The sequence below is a fragment of the Nansenia antarctica genome (assembly GCF_963989245.1).
Source record: "Nansenia antarctica genome assembly, chromosome: 2".
NCBI classification, from domain to species: domain Eukaryota; kingdom Metazoa; phylum Chordata; class Actinopteri; order Argentiniformes; family Microstomatidae; genus Nansenia; species Nansenia antarctica.
In genome coordinates this window covers 9,332,599-9,359,972 of record NC_137675.1, presented here as the reverse complement: position 1 = coordinate 9,359,972, position 27,374 = coordinate 9,332,599, and the positions used below count along the sequence as shown (strand labels likewise).

Sequence of the window (27,374 nt, the reverse complement as noted above, 5' to 3'; positions counted from 1 at the left end):
AAAAGGTTCAGAGCAGGGGAGGCAGGCATGGAGGTCGACGTCGGAGGACGGGCTCATTGTAATACATGTATATCTAATGGAATAAGGAATGGTTGGTATCATGATTCCATCCCTTATTTCATTCCATGCATTACAATGAGCTCGTCCTCCGATGTCAACTTCCACTAGCCTGACGTCTGTGCGTCATTGTAACACATATTGAACACGAGGGGGCAGTGTTGTATACATTGTAGTGTATATAACTTGACCTCAAACAGCCCCAAATCCATCTGTGTTCTGTGAACGACATTATAGTGGAAGATGGCCCACCTGCCTCGTGTGTATGTATATAAGGAATTCTATAGCGCCCACGTTAAACTTGTCTTATTTAGAAATACTATGGATAAAGGAACCACACATTTGATCAAAAATAAACATTTAATCCTCTCAATGTATTATGTGTTGTTAAGTGTTTGTAATTCTTCTAATATCCTAATTATCCTGATGATAGACTACTACTGCACTACTACCACTGTACTCAGCAGCACTTCTAGGATACAAATCAAGTGAGTTTCAACCATGAGGGGTGTCATACCAAGTGTTGTTGTCCCTTTACTGTGCCCACACAGTTCAAAGTGTCTCTTCTAAACTGCGTAGGTAAACATTGTCCAAGGCTAAACTGTACTTCTGAACTCACAGATCATGGTCCACACTTGTGAGTTGTAGAAGATTAAAATAATATTTACATTCATCTATCTCCTTAGACCTACCCTAGGAGGACGAACTGCACTCCAATACATTCCATGACGCGTTCGGCCGAGGTGGGCTCTCTGCCATTAGGCCTACGTTATATAATGTCCTGCATTCCCTCCATCTAGTTTATTTTGCAATCGCACTTATTATTTTCTTCAATAGCCTATACAACTAGTTCTTTGGATAAAAAGCAAGGTATAATTACACAAAACAACACAAGGTAAGTTTCTCCCGTTATTCTCAAATTGTCAATTTCTAAGGCTTGTTAAGACTGAACTTCGGGTGGGGATGGCGTGGTGACGAAAGACTTTGTAGTATACACTTTGTTGTCAGCGCAGGTGTTTCCTTAAGAATGTTGGGGTTAAAAACGCCACTGTTCCTCATCTGGATTAAATTGTCCTGCAATTACTCCGTTCATAGTCTCATGTTCTCCTTAGTCCTATTATAATGACTATGCCTGTTCATCTGCAATCAATTAATGGATGATTAAATGGGAATAAGACATAGATTCTCCTGGTTGGCCCCAAGAACAAAAGTGATATATTCTCAAAAAGGCTAATCTGGCCCATCAGATTAAATCAGAAGTAACAAGCTTTGCTTCGGTGTAGTTTTAGACTGACATACATTTTGAACGCCACATAAATAGAGTGACCAAGACAGTGTTCTTACACGTGAGAAATATAGCCACGGTACGTTCGTTTTTAACCCAGCAGTAATAATAGTTCGTTTTTAACCCAGCAGTAATAATAATAATAGTTCGTTTTTAACCCAGCAGTAATAATAATAGTTCGTATTTAACCCAGCAGTAATAATAATAATAGTTCGTTTTTAACCCAGCAGTAATAATAATAATAGTTCGTTTTTAACCCAGCAGTAATAATAATAATAGTTCGTTTTTAACCCAGCAGTAATAATAATAATAGTTCGTTTTTAACCCAGCAGTAATAATAATAGTTAGTTTTTAACGCAACAGTAGGCTATGCCGAGAGGCTAATTCATGCTTTTATATCAAGCAGACTTTATTATTGGAATGCTCTTTTTACTGGCCTTCCTAAAAAGACATGTGAGAAGCTACAGCTGGTTCAGAACTCTGCAGCTAGACTCTTGATGAAAACAAGGAAGAGAGAGCATAACCCCTGTAGGCTACTGGCTGCACTGCACTGGCTCCCTGTGTCTTTTACAGTATTTGACTTGTTTTTAAGGCTCTTAATGGCTTAGCACCCCCATACAGCCTAGAGTCCTTGGTGTCCTATGTCCCCTCATAAGCCCTCTGGTCCTCTGAGGCAGGTCTTTAAACGTGCCGAAGGTTCCCCAAAAGAAAACTGGGGAAGCTGCCATCATCCATTACAAATTGTGGAACCCACTGCCAAAAGCTATTAGAGAGGTGGACTCAGTAGACATTTTTGATTATTAAGTGTGCTTGCAGTAGCAAGCAACACTTATTAGTATTGTACATACAGTATATATTATTATTTTTCTTCAATATTATTATAGCTAAATTTGCCCCGGCTACTCGTCCCACAGTTTTGGCACTAGGTAGACATGAGAGGTGTCAAAACGTGCGGCTCGTTCCAACTCGCGTTCGGGCGGGGTCAAGCGTCTAGTTTTATTGTCTTTTCTTTTTATTAGAAGTTGCTCTATTTGTTATTGTGATATGGTTGTATTGAACTGTCAAAGCACTTTGAGCTGCATAGTGTGAATGAAAGGTGCCATACGCATAAAGTAAGTAGGTAGCAGGGGAGTGAAAATATAAGGGTGGTGGCTATGGGCAGCGCTAAATGGACAGACATTGTATATGGACCTACAGTAAATACAAATATGACATAAAACATTCAAACACCCCCGGAATATAAACAATTCAGAAAAAAAACAGTGTTGTAACTTTTGATCGGGTGTGCAAGACGCACATTTATGTGAGGTGACATTCATATCACCTCATTTATATGAAGGAATTGACCTACGTTTTAACCCTCTCTACTTTGTGTGTTTCTCATTGCAGATGGATCTGAGGCTGTTGCTGATAGCAACGTTACTAGTAATCCTTTGTTCCTGCAGTGCACAACAGGGTAAGGGTCGCTCCGTTCACTCACACAGTTGTGAATTAGAATTTTACAAACATCACATCACATTTGAATCACAAACATCTTCTGTTTTGGCGGCTAACCTGCATGTTCTGGCCCTCATCACTCCTGTGGTAACTCATTTGATGAAATTCATTATTGTATGCTGAATGTCCTCGTTTTATGATGTCATTATATATATATACATTTTTTTAAATTGTGTATTCAGGAAAAAAATATTTGTGTATTTTCAGAGAGCAGTGATTGCATCAAGGCCAATGCACGGTCATGTGGAGAGTGTATCCAGTTGGCAGAGAGGTGTGCATGGTGTACAGATGCTGTAAGCGGAAAAGCTAAGTTATCAGAGGAGAAACCTTAGACAGACTCATCTGGCTGGAAGCAACGCGTGTGTGGGGGAAGTGTGTGTGTGTGTGTGTGTGTGTGTGTGTGTGTGTGTGTGTGTGTGTGTAGATGTAAGTAAAGCCTCTTTCCCACATAGTTCCCTGTAATTTCCATGGAATTTCCTAAACTGTGCCAACCGGGCATTTTCGCCGTTCACACATGAGCCAAATGCCGGTAGTTTCCTGTGTTGCTCCCTTTCACACATGTCTGCAATTCCCTGGTTGCGTGATCTACTTGAATCATTGCATTCATTCAACATGCATACATGCCTTCAACTGGATGCAGAACTGCGTGGGACTGCCATGTACCATATATATATCTGCCTTATCATATCTCTGTTTTATATAGAAAAATATGATGATAAATACATTTGGGATGGAGGTATGATATGTGGTGTGTGGCGGTCTCGCGCGCCTGTCTCGTTCCAGCGAGTCAACTCGTATTACCAGTGCAAGAGTTCGCTCGCCAACTAAAGCACTTGATTACCATTGATATAAACATATTATACTCTCCATAGGCTACATTAGAACTTGGCATCCTTTGAAAAAAATGGTGGGATGTCAGGATCTTGTAACTTCGCAAGTTCTTATGCACTCTGCCCTTCTAGGTGGCACGATGTCAGCTGTGGACAGCTGTGAAAGGAGACTGACCAGACAATGTTCAGGCTTCCATTCAGTCATACAGCGACCCGGGTAATTTCAGGGTAATTTCCTGAGCGGATTTCCCTGGTCAGCCGCATTCAGACATACGTCGACCCTGGAAATTGCATGGAATCAACTGGGAAGGCTTGTATGTGTGAAAGGGGCTTATGTCGATTTAAGTCGTTGTTGTTGTTGTTGTTGTTGTCGTTGTTGTCGTCTGTGTCCTGCAGAACTTGGTCGGCCCGCTGTCGGCCCGCTGCGATGAGCTGGCGTTCCTGATCAAAAAGGGCTGCGATGAGGCCAAGATCGAGAACCCCCGCGGCCATACCACCATAGACAAAGACAAGCCCTTCACCAACCGCAAGAAGGACGTGGCCGAGAAGCTCAGCCCAGAACAGATCACTCAGATTCAGCCTCAGAAGCTCACGCTGACCCTCAGATCTGGTAAAGCCCTGACAGACTCCTGTCCACCTGAGTCCCCCTCCCTACCAGTTAGGTTTACATTCAATTACATGTTTAAAGTACATATAGAGCTGCCTCAGCCATTTGAGTACAACAATACATTTATATTAGATTCAACCTTTTTGTCATGGCACAGAGTATAACAAAATTAATTTTTTGATCTAGGCACAGGGTCAACCATAGTCAGCGCCCCTGGAGCAATTAGGGGTTCAATTAAGTGCCTTGCAATTAAGTGTCTTGCTCCAAGGGCACAACAGCAGTGGTAGACACCTTAGATATGATGCCAACAACCCTCCAGTCACCAGCTCACATGCAACTCCCTCCTGAGGCAAGGATCGAACCAACAAACTTCCGATTGCTATCCAGTACCTCTAGCCTCTAAGCTAACTGCCGCCCCAATACACACATATTGTCATAAAGTACTTTAATTTCAGCATTCAATATGGTCTGGTCCCACCTTTCCCAGAGTTAATCCGTCCCTCAGTACTGTGCTCCAAAATCCTGGTACAGGATTCAAGTGTGAAAGCACTAGGCTGGGACAAATACCTGGACCCATTGCAGCTCTCCAGGACCAGGATTGGGTATCACTGCTCTAGTGAATTCCTTACATTTTTCCAGTCTCAACCAGTGTTATTATCTCCCCACTAGGCGCGCCCCAGACGTTCAACCTGAAGTTCAAGCGTGCGGAGGACTACCCCGTCGACCTGTACTACCTGATGGACCTGTCCTCCTCCACGAAGGACGATCTGGAGAACATCAAGAACCTGGGAACTGACCTCATGAGGGAGATGCAGGAGATCACATCAGACTTCAGGATCGGTGAGAAGAAGAAGAGGGATTACATTTGATATCAAAACACCCAGAGGCAGTTTTCTCTGGCCACAGATGAAGTCTAGTCTCCTGGTGCCTCATTTATAAAACTCTGCAGAGAATCCACACTAAATGTGTGTTCATGCAAATGGGGAAATGTACATAAAAACTTGCGTACGCCTGCCAGTGAGCAATTTATTTGTATAAATCCCAAATGAACTTGGAATTGGCTACCCATGCACAAGCCCAAGACGCCACCTAGTTCACTCTCGCAATTACCCATAAATGGTTAAAGAAGCACTCTTACTTAATACCGATATGCCTATAAATGTCCTTGATAATTCCTATGTAGGCTATGTCTGTGCAAAAATGTCAGAGCTGTAGGAGATTTCTCAGAATGTGAGATTGAGACGTTGTGGGGGAGGACGATTAGCGCTGGCATGACAAACAAAAGGACATTTATGTCGTGGCAACATGTAGGAGCAGCTGTCATTGCTGCCAGCTCTGCATCACTTCAGGCATGGAGCTTCAAGCGGAGCCATCCAATCAAACTTAATGTATAAACATTTTTAATTAAACAACCTAAGTGTCCTGACTGAACCAGTAATAAAAAAATATAACCTATTGTTTACCATGGCAGGCTTCGGCTCGATCGTGAAGAATCCGTGCACGAGCAACGAGAACTGCCCCAGCTCCTTCAGCTACAAGAACGTCCAGAAGCTGACCAAGAAATACCACAAGTTCAACGACCTGGTCAGCAAGCAGCAGATCTCTGGCAACCTGGACTCTCCTGAGGGGGTCTTCGATGCCATCATGCAGGTGGCTGTCTGTAGGGTGAGTGGGGAACATGGAGGGCTAGTAGTATTTCAAGCAGGATTCAAATTCGGAGGTGGGGGCGACTCTTGGGGGTCCCAGTCAGGGGAGGCTGGTGGAGGTGGAAAACGGAGGACAGGCTCATTGTAACAAGTGTAATGGAATGAGGAATGGTATCAAACACCATTCAAATTAGTTAACATTTGGTTAAGGTCAGCTTTAGGTTTTGACTTAGTCAGGCTGTTAATGGGATGCTGGTCAGAGAAGTCATTTTAATCTCTCCCTTGGAAGTGTTGTTTCTCTAACCCACTGCCCTTTCCCCCCCTCAGGGTCGCATCGGCTGGAGGAACGCGACCCGTCTGCTGGTGTTCTCCACGGACGCTGGCTTCCACTTCGCTGGAGACGGAAAGCTGGGCGGCATCGTTCTGCCCAACGACGGGAAGTGTCGCATGAAGAACAACATGTACACAATGAGTCACTACTACGTACGTGTTTCCTGTCTCAAAAAATGACCCTGTTCACTGTTTTATTTTTTATTTCACCTTTAAGTATCCAGGTTAAACCCGGACTAACCATTGACATTTGGAGCTGGAGATCTGTGTTTTTACGTTCTTTTTTCTTTTTCATCTTTTTAACTGGCAGGACCATTCCTCCATCGCCCATTTGGGCCAGAAACTGAGCGACAACAACATTCAGACCATCTTTGCTGTCACTGAAGAATTCCAGCCTGTTTACAAAGTAAGGAGTGTGTGTGTGTGTGTGTGTGTGTGTGTCTTCACTGCTAATCAGATTCAGATTGGGCTAATTCTGCTTATGTAACCTAAAGCACTGATCAATCTGATTGATGTTTGATGTTATCCCTCTGTAGGAACTGAAGAATCTCATCCCCAAGTCTGCTGTGGGAACCCTGTCCTCCAACTCCAGCAACATCATCAAGCTCATTAATGATGCTTACAATGTGAGTACAAAACTATAGGCATATTTGGCTATTAGAAAACCACTCTTAATTCAGAGTATTATTGTTATTCAATGCCCTTTTGCATAGACTAGGGTAGTTGCACTAAACTCATGAGGCAAACTTTATATATTTTAAAAAGTAAAGAATCTTTGGGTCAATGCAATTACTACCGAAATCTGAAGACAGGCTCATTGTAATGCATGGAATGGAATTGTGTGTTTAATTCCATTCCATGCATTACAATGACTTGTAATGGACAATGTCCTCTGATTTCTGCCTCCACTGCCTTCCACCTGTTCTGATTTGGGAGGATTGTTTTAACGGTATTCTCTCTTTGCTGTATTAGTCCCTGTCGTCTGAGGTGATTCTGGAGAACAGCAAGCTGCCGTGGGGCGTGTGGATCACATACAAGTCCATCTGCAAGAATGGTGTCACGGCAACAGGGGAGAATGGAAGGAAGTGTTCTAACATCTCCATCGGAGACGAGGTAAGTCAGAGAACCCACAGGGCAGGGGTCACGTTATACATCCTCTCTTGGGAAGTTATACCGACATAGCGTTCTGAGTAGAGTATGTGAATGCAATGTCCATTGACAATGAAAGAATAACTGGACTTCACCATCTTCTTTGTTATTCATCAATGGCTCTCTTTGTGGTGTGTTTGGAACCAGGAAGTGTCATCTCACTGAACAGTTCTTCTTCATCTTCATGTCCTTCTCCAGGTGTCTTTTGACATCTCCATCGAGTCTCAGAAGTGTCCGTCTAAAGACAAGCCTGTGGTCCTGAAGATCAAGCCCCTGGGCTTCACAGAGGAGGTGGAGATAGTCCTCAACTTCATTTGTGAATGTGATTGTCACAAAGACGGGGAAGCTAACAGTGAGATCTGTCACAACGGCAACGGGACCTTCGAGTGTGGAGACTGCAGGTAACTAACAAGATACTGACAGCTGTTTCACTTCATGTTTTTGGGCCCCTTCTTTTGAGTCTCAGTTGATTTTAGCAGTGACATCTTTTTGAGACTTTGAGCGTTTGCTTGGGTCTGGAGTGTAAGATGTGCAGGGTTTGCTAAATGAACCCAGGTCTGATTGGAATTAGGGATATGGTATTGAAACTAGACTATACGCTATTGGAACTAGCTTACACTGATGAGCCAAACCATTATGACCACCTGCCTAATATGCTGTTGGTTTTATGTCTAATATGCTGTTGGTATTATGCCTAATATGCTGTTTTATGTCTAATATGCTGTTGGTATTATGTCTAATATGCTGTTGGTATTATGTCTAATATGCTCGCACATCTATGAACCATGGGCACCCAACACCCTGTCGCCATTTGTGGTTTGTCCCTCCCTGTTGGTAGGTACTCACCACTGAGCACCCCACAACCCCACAAGAGATGCTCTGACCCAGTCATCACCCAGCCATAACAATTTGGCCCATGTCAAAGTTACTCAGGTCTTTTTTCTCCTGCATCCAACACATCAACTTCAAGAACTGACTGTTCACTTGCTGCTTAATATATCACACCCCTTGACAGGTGCCATGGTAACAAGATAACTAACTAAGAATAACAATGTTATTCACTTCACCTGTCAGTGGTCATAATGTTTTGGCTCATCGGCTATTGGAACATGCCTATATGCTATTGGAACTAGCCAATACGCTATTGGAACTAGCCTATATGCTAACAGCCCATGTGTCTTGTTGTGTCTCAGGTGCAATGAAGGGCGTATTGGAAGGTTGTGTGAGTGCAGCACAGACGAGGTGAGGACCGATGACCTGGTCGCCAACTGTCGTAGGGACAACGGCACGGACATCTGCAGCAACAACGGAGACTGTGTGTGTGGGACCTGTGAGTGCAAGAAGAGACCCTGGAACCCAGAGGAACGCTACAGCGGAAAGTACTGCGAGTGTGACAACTTCAACTGTGACCGCTCCAACAACAAACTCTGTGGAGGTGAGGGAGGCCGTTGTGTGTGTGTGTGTGTGTGTGTGTGTGTGTGTGTGGATTGAGTTGTGCAGCACTGAAACCCCATCCCTCTCTCTCTCCTCTCTCTCTCCTCTACCACCAGGCCACGGGCGCTGTGAGTGCCGGGTGTGTGTCTGCGATACCAACTACACAGGCAGTGCCTGCGACTGTTCCCTGGACATCACCACCTGCCTGGCATCCAACCAGCAGATTTGTAACGGCCAGGGCAACTGCGAGTGTAGTAGATGCAGGTGCACCAACCCCAAGTTCCAGGGCCCCACCTGTGAGATCTGCCCCACCTGCCCGGGGGTCTGCGCCCAGACCAAGTGAGTCTGAGAGCAGGATGTCTGTTACCCATAGGGCAGGGAAGAGAGGGGGGGATGAGAGGGTACCCACAGCTGGGGAAATCTTGATTGATCATGGGAGGGTGTGTTGTCTACAATAAGACAGTTGGGGATCTTTGGATTGAATGTCCTGCTGCACTCAAGTGGCAATGTCATCTCTGAACAGTGGAGGCTGGTGGAGGTAGAAATCAGAAGAGGGGCTTATTGTAATGCATGGGGAATGGTAATTCTACCTCCACCAGCCTCCCCAGTCTTTGAACTAGTTGATGTGGTTTGTATGGGATCAAGGAAGGACTAAGTTCTGAAACCATCATTTAACAGCTATATAGTATATAAAAAATAACAGGTAAATATAAATAGGCCTACATGATTGCATCGGAGTAAGACTGTGTGCGGCTTTCTTCTTGTTTGGGCTATGGTTAGACACGAGTAGCTCCCACTCCCACGTGTTGCATATTATCCTATGACAGATAGGATAATAATAAAAATAAATAATAATAATGAATAGAAGAAGAAGAAAAAATAAATAAATACTAATTATAATAATTCTACTTATAATAATAGGATAACACACTTTATTTATATAGCACCATAACAAACAAAACAAAACAAAAGTAGAAAAACTGTAAAACACAACATTAAAAAGAATAGTAGCATCAGTTAAAGGCTAGTCTATAAACATGAGTTTTAAGAAGAGATTTAAAAGAGAATACTGACCTTGCTAGCCTGATATCCTCATAGATGTCTGTCTGGTAATTTTCCATAACCTTAATAGCTATAAATATCCTCCTGTGTCTGCAGTGAGAGTTTATTTTATTTTATTAACTGTTGCTCAAGCTTCTAACCTGACATAATACTACATTAAATTAAAATACAATTAAATAACAAACTGTCAGAAACCAAGAAACAATAAAAGCCAGAGAATTCTCAGAGGCAGAGTTGTCCACCCAACATAAACACATGCACATTCACACGCACGCACACACATGCACGCACGCACGCACGCACGCACGCACGCACGCACGCTGAATGATGTTTTTCCTTCCTACAGAGTGAGAGGGTCTTATTATATTGGTCTTAACACTGAAGCGTTATCTAGTATGCTGAATATCAGTATGGCTGTTATGACTTCAAATGTCTTGTTGTGTAGTAAAGAAGCATAATGGAACGGTACAGTACGTAAGGGGAGCTTCAATGAGAAGCCAAATACTGTGGAGGCTTTACTAGCGCATCTTTTTCTTTTTCTTTTTCTGAGTGGGGTAGTCCACTCATATTTTTTTATTTTATTGGACAGATATTATGAGCATCCATTCCTCATACGTCTCCTCTGTCCTGTTCTCCCTAACGTCCTCCACAGGGAGTGTGTTCAGTGCCGAGCCTTCGAGGCGGGTGAGAAGAAGGACACGTGTGAGAGAGACTGCAGCTACTTCAACATGATCAGAGTGAAGGACAGAGACAAGCTGCCCCAGCCCGGGGAGCAGAGCTACCCCCTCACACACTGCAAGGAGAGGGACGCCAACGACTGCTGGTTCTACTACGCCTACGCCGTCAAGAAGGACACAGAGAAGGAGGTGCACGTGGTCGAGACTCTGGGTGAGTTGGGCCTTCTGGGGGGAAAAATATCTTTGACTGCTGGGTGAGTGGCCCCTCTGAGGGCAAAACGGTTCTCTGAAGATGGGGGAGACATCTCACTATGGGATATGCACCCTTGCGCACCCTATTCGCTGAAACCCTATTCAATCACACCTGGAACATGGCAGCATGGCTGACCCCTCCCCAGCCTTATAAAGGCTACAGCAACGCACTGCCATTTCATTCTGTGAACCACCCCTTCACGAGCCTGGAAAAGAGTGGCAACCTGGTGAGATGTAGGGACTGTGGTCATCCCTTTGAGGTATACAATTCAAAAATACTATATATTGACAAGATGTATACAATTATTTCTCTGTGTGTAACAGAATGCCCCACTCGCCCCACTCGTTCAAGCTGGCCACCATGGTGGTAAATGAAGAAGAGGAATGCAAATTGAGACACGGTATGTACGGCATTTCATATCACAGCATACCCATATCATGCAGTCAAATGTTGGTGTGTTTGATCCAGTAAATTATGGTGGAGTTTTGCATTGAATACCAGTGTGCATTTCAATGCACAATGTTATGAACAAACAGGTATTTTCTCTAGGGAATTCATCTTAACCCACCAATGTGATTTGTCACGTGATGTGGAGTGTCTCTAACCCAGTGATCCTCACTCCTGGTCCTGAAGAGCCATAGGACTGCAGGCTTTTAGCCCAGCTCAGCACTGACACACCTGACTCAGCTAATCACGGTTTTGAACATCAGTTGATTAGTTCAGGTGTGACACCAGGCTGGGACAACAACCTGGACCCACTGCAGCTCTCCAGGACCAGGACTGGGTATCACTGCTCTAGACAAATACTTTTTATAGTACCCATGGCAACTGTTTTCTCACCCTCGTTCTCCTTGTGTCCACCAGGACAAGAACCCGATGTACAGTCCCAACAGTGCCAACCAATCAACAACAAGCCAGCTAGCTAACAGATTATTCCTTGCCTTATTTAGAGATGTGACAGCGCTATTTTGGTTGGTTGGAGACTTGTTCCCAGTTTCACCACCAGCTGTTGTCACATATTTTATTGTTTTGTGTTTGTGATTGGTTTAAACCCAACTAAGTGTGCCAGCTGATTCAATATCAATAATCTATATAAATGAAATATATATAAAATGGTCTGCAAAGGAACTGCTTAGGCACTAAACACCTTTGATTAGGAACCTGCTTAAGTACTTGTTTAAGTATTTAGAAATACTATGGGTAAAGGAACCACACATTATATCTAAATAAACATTGAATCCTCTCAATGTATTATGTGTTTTTAAAGGTTTGTAATTCTTCTAATATCCTAACTGATGAATATGAACTATTGCTGAAAACCTTAGATGCCGACATCGGATGCGTTACTGAAACGTGGGCTCATGATAACATACCTGATGAATCGCTGTCAGTAAAGGACTACCAACTCTTTAGAAGAGACAGGATAAATGGAAAAAGTGGAGGGGGCGTGGCTGTGTACTGTCATGAGAGACTGCAGGCAAAAAGGAGAAAGGATCTGGAGAGCGATGACACTGAATGTGTGTGGGTCCAACTACAACCGCGTCGGACCCCCAGCAGTGTCTCAACTATCATTGTGGGGAATCTCTATCACCCCCCCTGGGCAAATAAAAAACCTTACCAGGACAGAACTCTGGAGTATTTAATAAACACTATAGACGCAATTAAAGCGTCTTCTCCCCATATGGGACTATATTTATGTGGAGATTTTAATAAACTACCCACAAAAATGTTAACCTCCTCCCACCCTGATATTCGGCAGATAGTTAAACGTCAGACCCGAGGGCAGGCCACCCTAGACTTGATTTTTACGAACATGGCTAACCTCTATAGCCCTCCAACCACCCTTGCCCCCCTGGGTTCCAGCGACCACAAGTGTCTGGTGTTGAGCCCAATAAACACAACAGGTGAAGCGAAGGAGGGGCCGGTTAGTGACGAAAGAAAGAAAAGAGGCTCTTGCAACATGCATAGCTATGACTGACTGGTCTGCTGTTTACGAGGTTGAGGATATCACCGCCAAGGCAGCAAGTTTTAACAACTATATCCAGACAGCGATGGACATATGCATGCCTGTGAGACAGAAAAAAATAACAACCGCGGACAAACCGTGGATGACGGAGAAAATAAAGCAGGCTATAAAGAAAAGACAAAAAGCCTACAACAAATGGGGGAAAGTGGGAAAATTGAACGAAATTAGAAACTCCATCCAAAGACTTATCCACAAGGCCAAAACAAGATACTATAAAAATGAAATGCAAAATCTAAAGAAAAAGAACCCCAAGCAGTGGTGGGACTTTATACATAAAGGCTAGGACGAACTAAATCACCCGATGCAAGAATTACAATACAGGGAGTTGAAGAAAACACAGTTGCAGAAGCGCTGAACAACGTATTTGCCAAGTCATGGACTAAAACAACGCCCTACTGTGTTTTCCCATTACCCGGATCCCCCACACAAAGTGACATCTGTAGCATAGGTGAGATGAAGCTAGCCCTTACTCAGCTGGAACCCCGGAAAGCAAGTGGGCCGGACGGTATTCCAACCTGGCTGCTTAAAGAAATGGCAGAGGACCTGGCTCCGGTCATCACACATCTGGCCAACTGCTCTTACCAACAGGGGTGTGTCCCCGATATATGGAAAGAGTCAAATGTCTGTCCCATAACCAAAGGCCAAGACCCTGGCTCAATCTCAGACTGGCGTCCCATCTCCCTAACCTCTTGTGTAGGGAAAACAATAGAACGATTTGTCTTGAAAAAGCTCATGCCCACAGTGCTCAATGTGTGCAAAAACCAATATGCATATCTACCCAAGCACAGCACCACAACGGCTTTAGTTAGAGCAATGCACACCTGGCTCACTGAAACCGACTCCAAACCAACAATGGTGAGAGTACTGTTGGCAGATATGTCAAAGGCGTTTGACCAAATTGACCACGGGACCCTGATGCAAAATATACTGGACTTGTTACTGTGCCCATCTCTGACAGCCTGGATACACAGCTACATCACAGGGAGGAGACAAAGAGTGGTGGCAAATGGGGCTCATAGCCCCTGGATCGAAGTCACATCTGGGGTGCCACAAGGGAGGGTAGCTTCCCCATATGTCTTCCTCCTCTATATGGCCACCCGGGATGCTATGTTTGAGGACACTCTGGATGTGGGATATGCAGATGACATCGCACTGTCGAGAGCAATTCCCATATCCAACATCATGTCAGACACATCAATGCCCCTGGAGGCACAAAGGCTGGATGAATGGGCAGCTAAGAACAAAATGACACTCAATGGGAAAAAGTCGGTTGAGCCACGCATATGCTTTGCCCGGGACCCTCCACAACCTCCCCCGCTGATGCTGGGTGGACAGGAAGTACCTGTTGTGGAAACAACAAAGTATCTGGGATACCATCTTGATCAAAAGCTGACTGGAGATGTGCACATTGAGAAGGCAATAAAAACTGCCTCCAAGCGGCTGCACTATCTCACGGTCATGGCAAGACACGGTCTACCTGCGGATGACCTCATCACCATCTACACCACTCTTTTGGACTTTTGGAGCCCTGCTATGGAGGGACTATGTTTTAAAAAGTGTTGTCATTACTAAACGGTGAAACCAATACTAACACAAATACCTTCAAAATAAAAAGCTGAGAATTGACACTTTAACCTCATCGTAACTGTTTGATTTGGAACATTTGGGAGTATCGAGCCAAAAAGAAGAAAGAAAAACGCTTCACTGTCCCAATAACTATATTCAATTGTGTGTCTGTCCTGTAGAGGGAGCTACACTCACGCTCCACCACGGTCCTGTAGCTCCCTCTACAGGCCAGATGCTGCATGCTCCCCACAAAAACCAGTGTAACCCACATTGTCCCTCCACTCACACAGTCCACCAGCATCTTGATCAGCTTCTTGGCTCCTACGAAGCTCTTGGCCAGTTCCAGAGGGTTGGAGGGCCTGAACACATCCACGGAGCTGACCGCCACCTGAGGGAGTTTCCCTGTACCCAGAGACACCACCACACCCAGGCTCTGGACCACCTCTCCTCGCCCCTGGGACAACAACAGGGGAAGGGGGAGGAAAGGAGAGGGGAGATAAGGAAAGAGGGGAGGAAAGGAGAGGGGAGATAAGGAAAAGGTGGGGGGAGAGATGGGGCAGAGAAAGAGAGCAACTTTGATTTTATAGAATTGATTTGGGCAAATGTAAGGTTTTGGCTATTTTTTGGTCAGTTACATTTTTCTAATATTTCAGCCATAATGGCTATTTGGTCCTCATGTTGACAGACATCAATAGCAGACTTCAAAGGCAAATGCAAAGCCTAGAATCAACAACTAGACATTGACAGCTCTCTAACCCTGCACACATGATGTGATGGAACACACCTGACTAACCAGATACACCTGTCAGGTCAATTTTCCAATACTTGATGGGAGGACGGGAGCAGGGGGGAGGGAGGGGAGGAAGGGAGCAGGGGGGATGGAGGGGAGGAAGGGAGAAGGGGGGAGGGATGGGAGGAAGGGAGCAGGGGGGAGGGATGGGAGGAAGGGAGCAGGGGGGAGGGAGGGGAAGAAGAGAGCAGGGGGGATGGAGGGGAGGAAGGGAGAAGGGGGAGGGATGGGAGGAAGGGAGCAGGGGGGAGGGATGGGAGGAAGGGAGCAGGGGGGAGGGAGGGGAGGAAGGGAGCAGGGGGGAGGGAGGGGAGGAAGGGAGAAGGGGGGAGGGATGGTACTCCCGACGGGTACTTTGCTCTCCCGTCATGTCCATGCCCCTTTTTGGGTGATAGAAGGGGAGAAGTTTGACTGGCGGTCAATGGAAATTTCTGGTCTTTGCTACTTTAATCCGATAAAATAAGAAAACCGTAGTGCTTTTTAGATATTAGGAGCCCAAATCCGATGGCCAGTTAGGCAAACTATTATATAGTGTCGTTGCCGATCAATGATCGACGTCGTTATATAGAGACAATTAATGAAATAGGGGTTGATTCATCAGAGCAGTCATACGTCCTCTCCCTGTCATCAGGGATTTGTCGATCTTTGATTTGATTTGCCGTGTAAATCCCCAGATGAGAGTGTTACATTAGTTTTCTTAAGATAGGATAATGAATAAATCTGTTCAATTGGCATTTGCCTACTGTTAATCAGTGCCTACTGTTAATCAGTAGCCTGTATGGTGTATATGAAGATGTTATAGCTAGCTAGCTACGATTTATCATGAAAATAATGAACAGCAAGCTAGATCCAAAACTAGGGCCGGTGGAGGAGGGCAAGTGTCACATTGGACAGACTACCAAAACAGAAAAATAAAGTATCTTAACGATAGCAAAAGTGATGGATGTCAGAAATAGCCTACATTACCTGGAGATTCAATAAGGGACTTTTATATGACAGGATATGGGTTAGGGTTATATGACACCTGTAGCGAGATAGATAGATAGAGCCAAAAGTAAAAAGTCGCTGAGAGACGCAACCATGGTCTGGGCTGGTAATTGTATGATGCGCCAAACAATCCGCTGAGATGAAAAGTAAGTTTTAGAGCATTTATTGAATAGAACAATCAAACTTGGCGACATACACAAAAATAATCCATAAGCGATCAAAACCAGAAAAATAACAAACAATGCGTATAGAATAGAATAGACTTTGTCCTTGTACAGTTGCCTATACAATGAAATTGTAGTGGTTCTTCTGAAGAAAAAAAACAGAAAACAGAAAAACATATTCACAAACATATACACATAACATATCACAAATATTACACACTAGACAAATTCAAAAGCGAAAATGCTATAAAACAAGCTAAGAGACAATGAGGTCCGTGGTGTCAAGTGCAAATAAAGACAACAATATTAAGAAAATAAAAACAACTATAAAAGCAAGCTAAAAGACATGAGGTCAGTGTCTCATCTGGTTCATCAGTGGTTCATCTGTCCTGTTCTTCCTGCATTACCAGGATTCAGCAGCGTCGTTGCTGTCGCGCAAACAAACCCGGCAAATGTTTTACTTGCCCCGGGCAATCGGGCAACCGTTAATGAATGAATGAATGGACTTTATTGTCATTGCTACAGTACAGGTACCAAACAACGAAATTTAGGAGGGGTGGCTCCCCTGGTGTTAGGAAAGGGAAAATAAAAACACTTTTAAAAAAAATCACAAGAAGGGAAGGAGCTGCTTTACATAAATAAAGGCTATGTACACAATCCACTGTACTATACTGTACAGATAGACGACTAGGGTTGTCACAATAGTATTGTTTCACGTTATTTAAAGTGTCACAGTTTGCAGGCTTGAAATGTACATGTTTGTGCCTCAGCACTACACCTGATTTTTTTCAGTCCAGCAGCTGCCATACAATCCGTCCAGACTGTCCAGGGCCCAGAACTTAGGTCTTTGCTGTGTTCAGGGCCTGGACGGCCCTGTGGTAGAAGCTGTTCTTCAGTCTGTCGAACCCTGCCGGGTAATACAGAAGTAGTCTTTAGGCCTATGAAAAGACATTAGACACTGGTGATAAAGGTGGAATCATTGTCAACTAGTTGTGTGTTTGGCAAAAAAAACTAAAAACATGGTTGTGTGAAGTCAAAAGTCAAAGCTTGTCTTTATAAGTTTGATTATATTTCAAACATAACACTGTTTTTTTTGTTTGTTCCAGCATCGTTCTATGCAGCCAAAAGACACCCCCGTGCTGACCCCCGAAAATGACACACGCATGAAGAAAAAAATGGACAAGATGATGAAAGAGCTTCATCCAGTGCCGTCGTCACCTTTTTGTAAGACACCTCTGTTCATCTGAAGAATACTATAGTCGGCGTCTAAAAGAGCTTTGTGCTTGAAGGTGGTTTCATTTGAACATGTTCTGTGTTCACAGTTACAGATGCAGTGTTTCCTCTACATGCATTTCATCGTGGCGGGCCGCCACGATGGAATTTCCTCCGCCACCATTCAGATTTCTCAAAAAAAAAAAAAAAAATAGGCCGCTTTTCAGACCTTCACAGCGCTAGACACACCCACAAGCGCGAAGCGACGCGCTTGCAAAACTGTTTTGTGATTGGTCGAATACATCTAGGCTGCGTGTAGTCTACAAACTACTTCAAATGTTACAATATGCGCGACGACGGTGCTGGATCCTGGATCTGTGCATCGGTGTGCAGGAAGAACACGGAGCAGGCGCCAGACCAGACTAGATGATCGTGGAGTGAAGATATTATGAAAGTGTACGTGCTTGTCGATCACCCGTCGCATCGCGTACGCTTTAATAATCTCTTCACTCCACAATCATCTAGTCTGGTCTGGCGCCTGCTCCGTCTGTTTTTCTTCCTGCACACAGGTAAACAGATCCAGGATCCAGCAGCGTCTTCGGGCTCGCGCAAACAAACCCGGCGAATTTTTTTACTTGCCCCAGGCAAGCGTTACTGTTGAACCCTGCTGATACATGATTCTTCCCTGCACATTGACAATGTTTTCTCTCTCCTCTTTCTTCTGCGTTGTGAAGGGATCCACTGCAGCGTACACGAAAAGCGGCTACTGTGTCAACCGCTTCCCATAATAGTTACAACAACCATAAAGCCTCCATAATGATAATGAAAAGAAGGGGAGACGAATTTTTTATTGACAACGGAATTACATGCTGGAAAAACATGCAGACACAGACAATAAGAGACACACGGGAGAAGTACGGGAAAACATTTTAATTTTTTTGGCCATCCTCGAGTTTTGGCTGAAATTACGTCGTTGTTTTGAGCGCGCGTGCGCGTTTCATGCGCGTGCACGCGGGAAAAATCGCGCGCGCGCACCGCGGTCAACGCTACCCGCCACCATTGTAAAAATTCCTGGGGGAAACACTGCAGATGTGTCCACTTTCATCATTGATCACGAGAATGGAATAGTCTACAGCCCTCTGCTGAAATGGTCTGACACCATGGCACAGCGACTGAAAGAGATGAGAGAGAGAAGGGAGAACCTCTCTCCCACAGGTATATCTTATATATATCACCAATTGCTTGACCCGAGGGTTACAATTGAACCTGATATTTACAGTTATGATAATGTATAACAAGTGCAATGACACACACTCCAAACATTCTGCTGCCACCAATATGAGCAAGATCTTTTACATTTTAGCAGACACTTTTATACAAAGCAACTTACAATTAGAGATTTCAGAGACAGTCTCCCTGGAGTAACTTAGGGTAAGTGCCTTACTCAAGGGCACACTAGTGGTGGTGTTCCCAGGTGGGATTTGAACTCATGACCCTCTGATCACCAGTCCAACTCACTATCCACTAGACCACCACTACCCCCAAAATGTGTTTCTGCCCCAGTTTCGAACATGATAACCACTACGCTATGGAAACGCTATAGAATTGTATGTGCTTCAGCTGAGAAATCTGTTTGCTTGCTGTGACTCTAATCAATGCATTCTCTCAGCTTCAGAGATGGCAGAGTCCAGATTATCACCTGAACTCGAGCCTTCTTAGGAATACACCATCACACATCTCCCAGCTGGGTAAGGACTTGGGAATCCTTTGTTGATTCTCTGCTTTGGATTGTTCTTGGTCTAATCTGTAATACTTACCTAATGGGAGATGAGTTTGATGATTGATTAAAATGACTGGTTAGAATTAACCTATATTACTTCACTTATTCTCATATTTTGTCCATGCAGATACGGATTCTGATGACCCATATGTTGGTGCTCAGCCTTGCTCAAAGAAGAAAGATGGAAAGAAGCAACAAAAAGACACTAGTGACAACTGTCCTGGAAAATCCCTGCACAAGAACGACCAGTGGTTGTCACCTTGCAGTGATGTGTCGAGACCAAAATCATTAGATCCAATTCCTTTCCCTGCTTTATCAGCTGAAGACGAAGGCATAAAACAAGACAAAAAGAGGAACTGGTCTTTCTGGATGGATGACGAGGATGTTTTTTTTCTACAGCATTCTGTACTTAGTGCTGACCCTCCACAGAGAGCTCTCATTTCAGTTTATGTTCAGTGTCCTGTCATCGTCCTGCTTATTGTTTTGTAAATACCTGTACAAAGTTGGCAGCTATATTTCTACCTATTTATAAAGTTCCACACCTTGGGCATGCACCTCAACATTGTTGTCCTCTTCCCCTCTGACACCACCGTAACAGTGTCTCCCTGACTAACGCATTTTCTAGTTTATGCAATATACTGGCCATCAGGGCACACACAATAAAGTCTTCTTCACACTGCACTTCATGACGCTGGTTGCAGGCTGAAGACGAGGCTGCACTGGACTACGAACTCCCTGCAGCCATCTGGGCGTCCGTCGTACCTCTCTGGGGGTGGCAGACGAGGCTCTCGAAGTGCAGGGATGGGAAGGGTAGGAGCTGGTAGAGGAGGTGGTGCTGCCGATGCGTTGGCTGCGTCGTGGAAGTCCACCAGGCGTTGGACAGCAGCGGACATCTGGCGAACGGACTCCGTCAACTCCTGTAGGACCCGGTCGTGCTGAGTGAGCTTGGGCCAAGCCTTGGCCCCTTGAGTGGCCAGCACGGAGCGGATCTGAGCTGCCTCCACTGGATCCATGATGGTCAGTTGTTCTGTTACGTTTTGGTAAAGAGTTCTAGATGTAGAATGGTGTTGGACCCATGTGCGGTTCAGCTCAGATGAATGGAGGTCGAGACAGTAATAAAATACGGTTTCTCTTTACTGAGATCTGCAATGAGTATTCACAACAGGACAAGGATATATAATCAAAAGTAAAGTGGAGCAAGCAAGGCTCTGAGTAACGAGTAAACTAAATAATCACGAGAACAAAACGACTTGCGAGTTGAGAAAACAAAAGGCGAGCAATCAAGGCTCGACAAACTAGTCACAAGATTCACGCAAACACGAACAAATCAAAACACTAAATATAGTCACAATACCTGGAAGCATAAAGTCCTCCAGGACCGAACGGACAGAGTCAAGGATAGTGCACAATATATTCCATAGGAGAAACAGGGTTCTCATGACGCTAACAAGTACGAACAACTGACAAGGGAACAGGGAAAAGGGACACACCTAAATACACATACAAACACTCACAGGTGACAATGATAATGCAATTAGTCCAGGGCTGGAGTAATGCACTTTGACCAGCAGGAGGCATCGGAGAGGTGTCCTCGCTGACCCCCCTCGTAACAATACGGTACATGTGGGAAAACTAGGGTTAGGATTAGGGGTAGGGTTAGGGTTAGGGTTAGGGTTAAGGTTACGGTTAGGGTTAGGGTTAGACATGCCAGCATGTACCAAGTCACCCTAGCACCTAACCCTAACCCTAGTTTTCCCACATGTACCGTATTCCCACATGTACCGTAACATACATACTGTATTTTCTGTAGATTTACATACTGTTCATATGAAACACACAAATCTATGAATGCCCAATACTCTACAGTGATATATTCTGAGAACAGATACTGTAAGGTTTCTAAAAATGTGCTTTGGCAGTTGTGAAAAAAAAGAACATTCTCACACACTGAACATTGTGTTTTCAGTTGTTTTGTTGTAGTCTGTAATGATGCGTATAGTGTTTACATTTTTGCAGGCTTTGAGCAGCTGTTTTGGTGTGAAAGTTTGAGTTTTGAAGAGAGAAGGTGTGGTTTTGATTATGTAGCTTTAGAAAAGTGTGTTGTGTTTAGAGTTTTGGGAAAATGGAGGAAAGTTTTGTGAAATGTGTTTTAGCAATTGAGAAAAACTGTAAATTAAATTGCCTTAAATTGCCATAGTCTTGCGCAGTGAGGATTTGTGTATTGATGTGAGGATGGAATCCTATTGATCATCAGATAGTGCCTGTCCCAAATCATGCTCCCAAGCCGCTTTAATGCTGTCCAGAGGTGGACATGTCAACATGGAATTGTTCCCACACAATGTGGACTGTGCACCTCTGGGTAGCGGGCCAAAAGAGATAAATGTGTCATGATTATCGTCAGGTTCTTCAGGAAAACACAGTAAAATAGAGCGCATAGTGTCTGACCTGTAAGTATTGAAACAAAGTCGTATTTCTCAGACAACTGGTCGAAATATAAAACAGTTATCTTTAAACCATCTGATGCCTTTCCTGAGCCAGTCTTGAAAGACTGAGTCGTGTCGGGAATCGCTAACCCAATCTCTAAGGAGTTTGATATACGCTCATGGTCAGAATGTCTCTTGTTAAAAAAAATGTACATTTAAAATGTTCAGTATGACACTCACAAGTCCAAGAAATTAACCCTATACAATGTTTCCTTGCATTACAGGTCTGATACAAAAGAACATGAGCAACAACAAAGGTGGGCTCTTTATTATTCATTTGGCACAACTCTATATTATTGGGTATTGTGTGTGGATTGATAGAAAATTATTAGATTCTTATAATAATCCACTGTATGCTGTATGTATCTGCCCTACCCAGTGCAGTTCATTTAATTGTAATTGGTGTAAGATTACTGATTGAAGACATTGTTTTTAACACAGGATCGAGATGGAATCACATTACAAATCCAAGATCAAAGACATAAGGTACATTTCATTAACTGTGTGTATGTAGTGCCTCTACATACCAAAATCACAAGGAGTATGTCATGTCCTTTGATCCTGCTCATAACTGTAACAAAGTAACTGTGTTAATAATGATTGTATTTTTCTTTTTTACACTTTCTGACCACAGTTCCAAGTATGAAGCTTGCAAGGCTGAATACGCTTCCTTCAAGGAGAGGTACTGTATGTCATGTTGAACTACAACAAAATGGAATAAAAAGTTGTAATGTATCGGAGGTGGTTTGGAGACCACACCCATTTGACAAGTAGGTTGGCCCCTCACACTGACAGCTCGGCTTTAGCTTACACGTTTGTGCAGATAATGGGTGTTGAAGTGTAACATTCTAACAACATTAGCTAGTATTGTATGGCGATGACACTAGTGTGATGAGTATAACCTTGTATGATATCTGAATACATGCCTTGGCTAATACCTAGGCTTTAGCTTAGCAAGTTTATGCATATCTTCCATGTATGAGACATGGGTTTAAACCACGGTTGGACACATTAAGAAAATAGCGATACTGCATACAATGCATGAGACACTTATTCAGTACATTATGGTAACGTTTGTTGGTTCTTGTTTATTGTTGTCTGTATTTCTCTTCTCTCAAGAATGGCAAGTCAAATGTCCTCTGAGATACAGAGCAGAGGAGATTTGTCTGAAGACCTCACAGACCCCTGCAGAACTTCACAACTCAGACATTACTATGACATTCTGAGACTACAACAATGGCCAAAAATCAGGGATGAATTAAGGTCAAAGGCTGAATACCGCCACATTGCAACTTGGTTAATTCAGGTAACTCAAATGATAATTTTTAACAAGATAATTAACAGTGGCGGGCGGTGCATTTCACACCTAGGCCTTCAGTGATGTCCTACCTGAATTATTCCACCTCTTAATACCATCATTATGACGCCATGGCTCTAGAAACTATACATTTAGACAGAAACGCAGTATAACCGGGCGTTGCCATTGTTATTATAGCGGCACCTTGTCTGGGTGTATTCAATTCATTGCATGAAAACGAAAGCGTCAGTTATTTCCCGAACTTTGCGGTCTGTCGATCTCGATAGGAGAACCGTTTCGAGGTTCCATTTAAGGATGGTTATCTTCCTCGTGTTCATACGGTCACGGGGGTGTGTCGTTTTCCATGGTAGCAGCCCGGGAAGTGGTTAGAAGATCGCATTGAAGCCCCACTTACTCACACAACTGAGCCAGGCAACACAACACACATATCTCTATGGACCCCAGGGTCGCTCCGTATGTCTACATCTCTTGCAGAAAACATTAAATCCTTTGTACTCACCAAAACAACTGATTATTTGAACACAAAATCCATCCTCCTTTCTTTCCTCAAGAAGACTTCAATGACTCTGTTGTACAGTTGATCAGTTCCACCAATAAGTCCTTTTACATGGATATCGTCGCTAACGTCGGGGTTCGGCTTGTAGAACAACACCTTCCATCTACACAAATTAGCGAGATCAAGTTTCAGTGTGTTAGCTCCGCCTCCCAATAGTTTGTATCCAATCAAAAGACGTGAAGGGGCTGATCAGGTGCTCCGCCATCCAGAAGGCCCCTTCGTCGGATTTGCTTGGATTTGCTGCCAACTCGAGATCTGACCACGGCACGCCACAGCTCTTTTCTCGCTCACTTTAAATTACAATCTGTACTCGCGCCACTGTTGAATCTGCAGGCGGGCAGATTTCTTGGTACCCTGGCAACACATTATGGCTGAATTTGATTGGATAAAAGCTAAAGGCCAGCCCTCCAAATGTCTGGAAGCAGCGCAACCAAGAGGAAAGCTATGAAATGAAGAGAATAGACTACGGGAATAATTTAATACATATTTGTAGAAAAAATATATAAAAATTAAATGTATATTCTGATGATGTTTAGGCCAGCAGAGAAGGCCTTGCTGGCCCTGACGGCACACCACTGATAATGAATGACCTGTATGATAGCTGAAGTAAGAGGAGACCAGTGACACACACACACACACACACACACACACACACACACACACCATATTGTACTTATTATGAGACGCTTTCTTACAAACATTCATATAGCAAAAACTAAAAAGTGAATTTGAAAAGCATCTCAGTATCCATCTTTTGGACATCATGAGTTTCAAGGCAAGGCAAGGCAAGTTTATTTGTATAGCACATTTCATACAACAGGGGCAATTCAAAGTGCTTTACATACATTAGTTAAAAATACAGCAAGAGGAGCATAGTAAGAAAATAAAAATGACAATGAATAAAAGCAGTAAGAAGTAAATAGATAAAACATTTAAGAATAGTTAATGGAAAAAAGACATTGATAGAAGTGTTTGTGTTTAATCATAACTGATGCAAAACATTAATGTTTTTAGCTTAGATTTAAATATTTTAAGGGTTTGGGCCTGTTGATTTCTTTAGGGAGTTTGTTCCAGGAGCATGCAGCAGCGTGACTGAAAGCTGCTGCACCGTGTTTCAAAGCTAAATATTCAAGACATTGTTTGAGTTTTTCTAATAAAGTCACTAAATCATCTTGAATGTTTATATGATCTCTTGATAGAACATTTTTGAGGATGCAAGAGCTGAAATGGAGAAAAGAAAAGAAAAATATGATGAAACTGGAACCGGTACAAGGGTGTACCAGGACCACCATCAGGTTGTATTGCTGTCATCTTTATTGTCTCTATTGTGTTGTTGCATCATAACTGTGCTTAAGTTTCTCTTTTGGCAGGACCTGTGACCATACTGGATGCAGAACGATGCAAATACAACACAACATTTATGGACAGTGTGTACGCCGATAATATGCAAGGAATTTTTCCTGGATACATGGTGTACAGGTTTTTGCCCTTGCTTGCTTGCTTTGTGCCGGTGGTCCTGGCCTCCCCTGGGGGACCGCTGGGTACTGGTAAGCAAACTGGCTAGTAGTCGCTCTATTGGTAGAGGGCTGCAAGGGAATTTTTCCTGGCTACATAGTATACAGGTTTTTTACTTTTGCCTGCTCGCGGCTCTGTCAGTATTGATTGATTGATTGACTGATTGACTGAACATTTTCATTGTGTGAAGCGCATTGAGTTGCATCTTGTAAGAAATGCGCTATACAAATAAAATTTGATTTGATTTGATTTGATTTGAAACAATTGTTTCCACTCAGCACAGAACAGAACCCCAAAAAGGTAGGCCTTCACAATAACAATTTTGTTGGCTATTCACACTCAATTTAGCCCCTGCTGTTTTGGCATTTTGTTGTTTAAATGCTTTGAGAGGTATTCTTTTTGTATTATAGGTATCAGAGTATATGCAATTATCCATCCAAAATCTTCAAATCGCAATTTTTCACAGCCAGAAAGATGATAATGTTACGGTAATGTATTTGCTTCCAATGTATCCCAATAATACATTTTAATTGTGCATGAATATTGAATTGTTCAATATATTATTTGCCAAGACCATGACTTCTGTTTTACACGTTGTACCTCTGCTAAATACAGGTTCACCTCCGGAAATACCAGCATGAAACCTATCACGACCAGGACACTTATGGTCATCTAGCTGCTGAGTGCTTCTGGTTGGGTAGTTTGATGGCTCTGAACAACCCACCTCTACAACCTGACTGGAAGAACTGGGATAAGAAACAATGTTTTCCACCAAACGTGACTGAGGCTAAGGTGGAGACTGAGCCAATGGAGCAACAAGATGTTGCATTTGAGTAAAAAATGAGTTAAAAATGGAGATTACATAATTAATCATCCCTTGTGAAGAGCAGCATTACGTAAAAACAATTATTAAATCATAGTGATTCATTCAATTATGCCAATAATCAATGTCAAAAGTAGTCAAGGGTTGTTATAGTACATAAAGGGGCCCATTCACAGTGGAGATACAGTAAATGGAATTTAGTTAAACACTGTGCACCTCTCCTGTTCATTGGTAAATGTTTTTTAGACTTAAATGTTAAGTGTGAGTTGTGTGTGTAGGGTGGGGTTTGCCTGAAATAGTGGTGTGTCCGAAGATGCTTGGAACAGTGACTTAGTTCAGTTTTGGCTATGTCGTCACTGCTTGTGGTCACTGCTTGCGATCCTGCCTTGTGGTGTTGTCTAGCGCAGTCTAAAGGTATGTTGAAAAATATTAAGTACAATATAGCTGCAGCTACAGTATACAACTTCTTTTTCTTGTCTTTTGTAATAATGAGAATGGGTCAACTCCAAATCAGGCACAACATGTATGATTAAGGCTGATCTTATCCAGGGACTATGGGTGTATATACGTTTCTCTGACACATTTACATTGATGTGAAAACTTTTCTTTTTTTTTATGTGCACTGTCCCACTGACTCACTGTCAACTTAAGTGTTAAACAAATACATTAATCCAGCTGCTTAGAGCTAGCATAACGTTTGAAAGGTAAATTTGATTAATTTAGACATGTGAACATGATGTGTTAATGTGATGTGTTGATTTGTGTCCTTTTTAAATCTGTCTTGTTTTCACAGAGGGAAATACATCATTATTGGAATGTTCCCTTACAGTGCAGTATATACTGTCTGTCTATTCTTTGTAAAATATCAACAAATAAAGTATCTGAGACTCTGAAGAGGATCATTGTTTTTTAATCTAAAGATGCAAAAATATCCTCTTACACATACAAGGAGTGTATGTGGGTTATTTGTCTCAGTTGAACCTAGCCAGATATTATCCTATGCAAGTCTGATGGACTTTAAAGAGTCCAAGACTTTGTCCTGTAGGCTATCAAAATAAAAAGACAGTTTCAAATAAAATCCTTCTTTCACTCACTCTATAGTCTGGTGTCTGACCTGTAGAGGGACCAGGACTGTGGTGGAGAGAACCCTCTTTGAACCCAGCCCTGGGAAGAGAAAGAGGGGCAAGAGTGAAACCACAGGGTCTATGTGGGCCCCTGCCAAGAGAAAAAACATTAAGTGTGAAGGAGACCTCCTGGGAGTCCAACAGAAACAAGGGATTGCCTTGTGATCCTGCCAAACAGAGAGCATTGTCAACACAGATCCCAC

General features: G+C 43.3%; 1 protein-coding gene and 1 long non-coding RNA gene across 3 annotated transcripts; both read left to right on the top strand.

Moving 5' to 3' along the window:
* The first annotated feature begins 761 nt into the window (after positions 1-761).
* Positions 762-12,074, top strand: LOC308151311 (integrin beta-1-like). Of its 2 annotated transcripts, XM_080524158.1 has the most exons (16): positions 762-952; positions 2,732-2,798; positions 3,047-3,132; positions 4,066-4,279; positions 4,946-5,116; positions 5,748-5,941; positions 6,250-6,405; positions 6,563-6,658; positions 6,789-6,878; positions 7,225-7,365; positions 7,600-7,802; positions 8,595-8,836; positions 8,952-9,174; positions 10,550-10,785; positions 11,151-11,227; positions 11,692-12,074. In XM_080524158.1, exons 2-15 carry the CDS (start codon positions 2,732-2,734, stop codon positions 11,195-11,197), a joined length of 2,166 nt encoding a protein of 721 aa, XP_080380284.1. In that variant the 5' UTR covers positions 762-952; the 3' UTR covers positions 11,198-11,227; positions 11,692-12,074. The 2 variants fall into 2 exon arrangements, with proteins under 2 accessions (XP_080380284.1, XP_080380285.1); XM_080524159.1 differs by lacking the exons at positions 762-952; positions 2,732-2,798; positions 3,047-3,132 and adding an exon at positions 3,154-3,886.
* A 7,988-nt stretch (positions 12,075-20,062) lies between these two features.
* On the top strand, positions 20,063-26,822 carry LOC308151312. Its single transcript, XR_013937287.1, has 7 exons — positions 20,063-20,369; positions 22,060-22,092; positions 22,277-22,321; positions 22,470-22,517; positions 22,955-23,141; positions 24,909-25,712; positions 25,840-26,822. It is a non-coding gene; the product is annotated as an uncharacterized lncRNA (long non-coding RNA).
* Positions 26,823-27,374: the final 552 nt, after the last annotated feature.

Excerpts from the sequence above, each read along its gene's own strand:
- LOC308151311 (XM_080524158.1), top strand. The coding sequence starts at position 2,732 with ATGGATCTGAGGCTGTTGCTGATAGCAACGTTACTAGTAATCCTTTGT. Across the intron at positions 5,117-5,747 it reads CACATCAGACTTCAGGATCG|GCTTCGGCTCGATCGTGAAG; the intron begins GTGAGAAGAAGA and ends TTACCATGGCAG. Across the intron at positions 7,366-7,599 it reads ACATCTCCATCGGAGACGAG|GTGTCTTTTGACATCTCCAT; the intron begins GTAAGTCAGAGA and ends GTCCTTCTCCAG.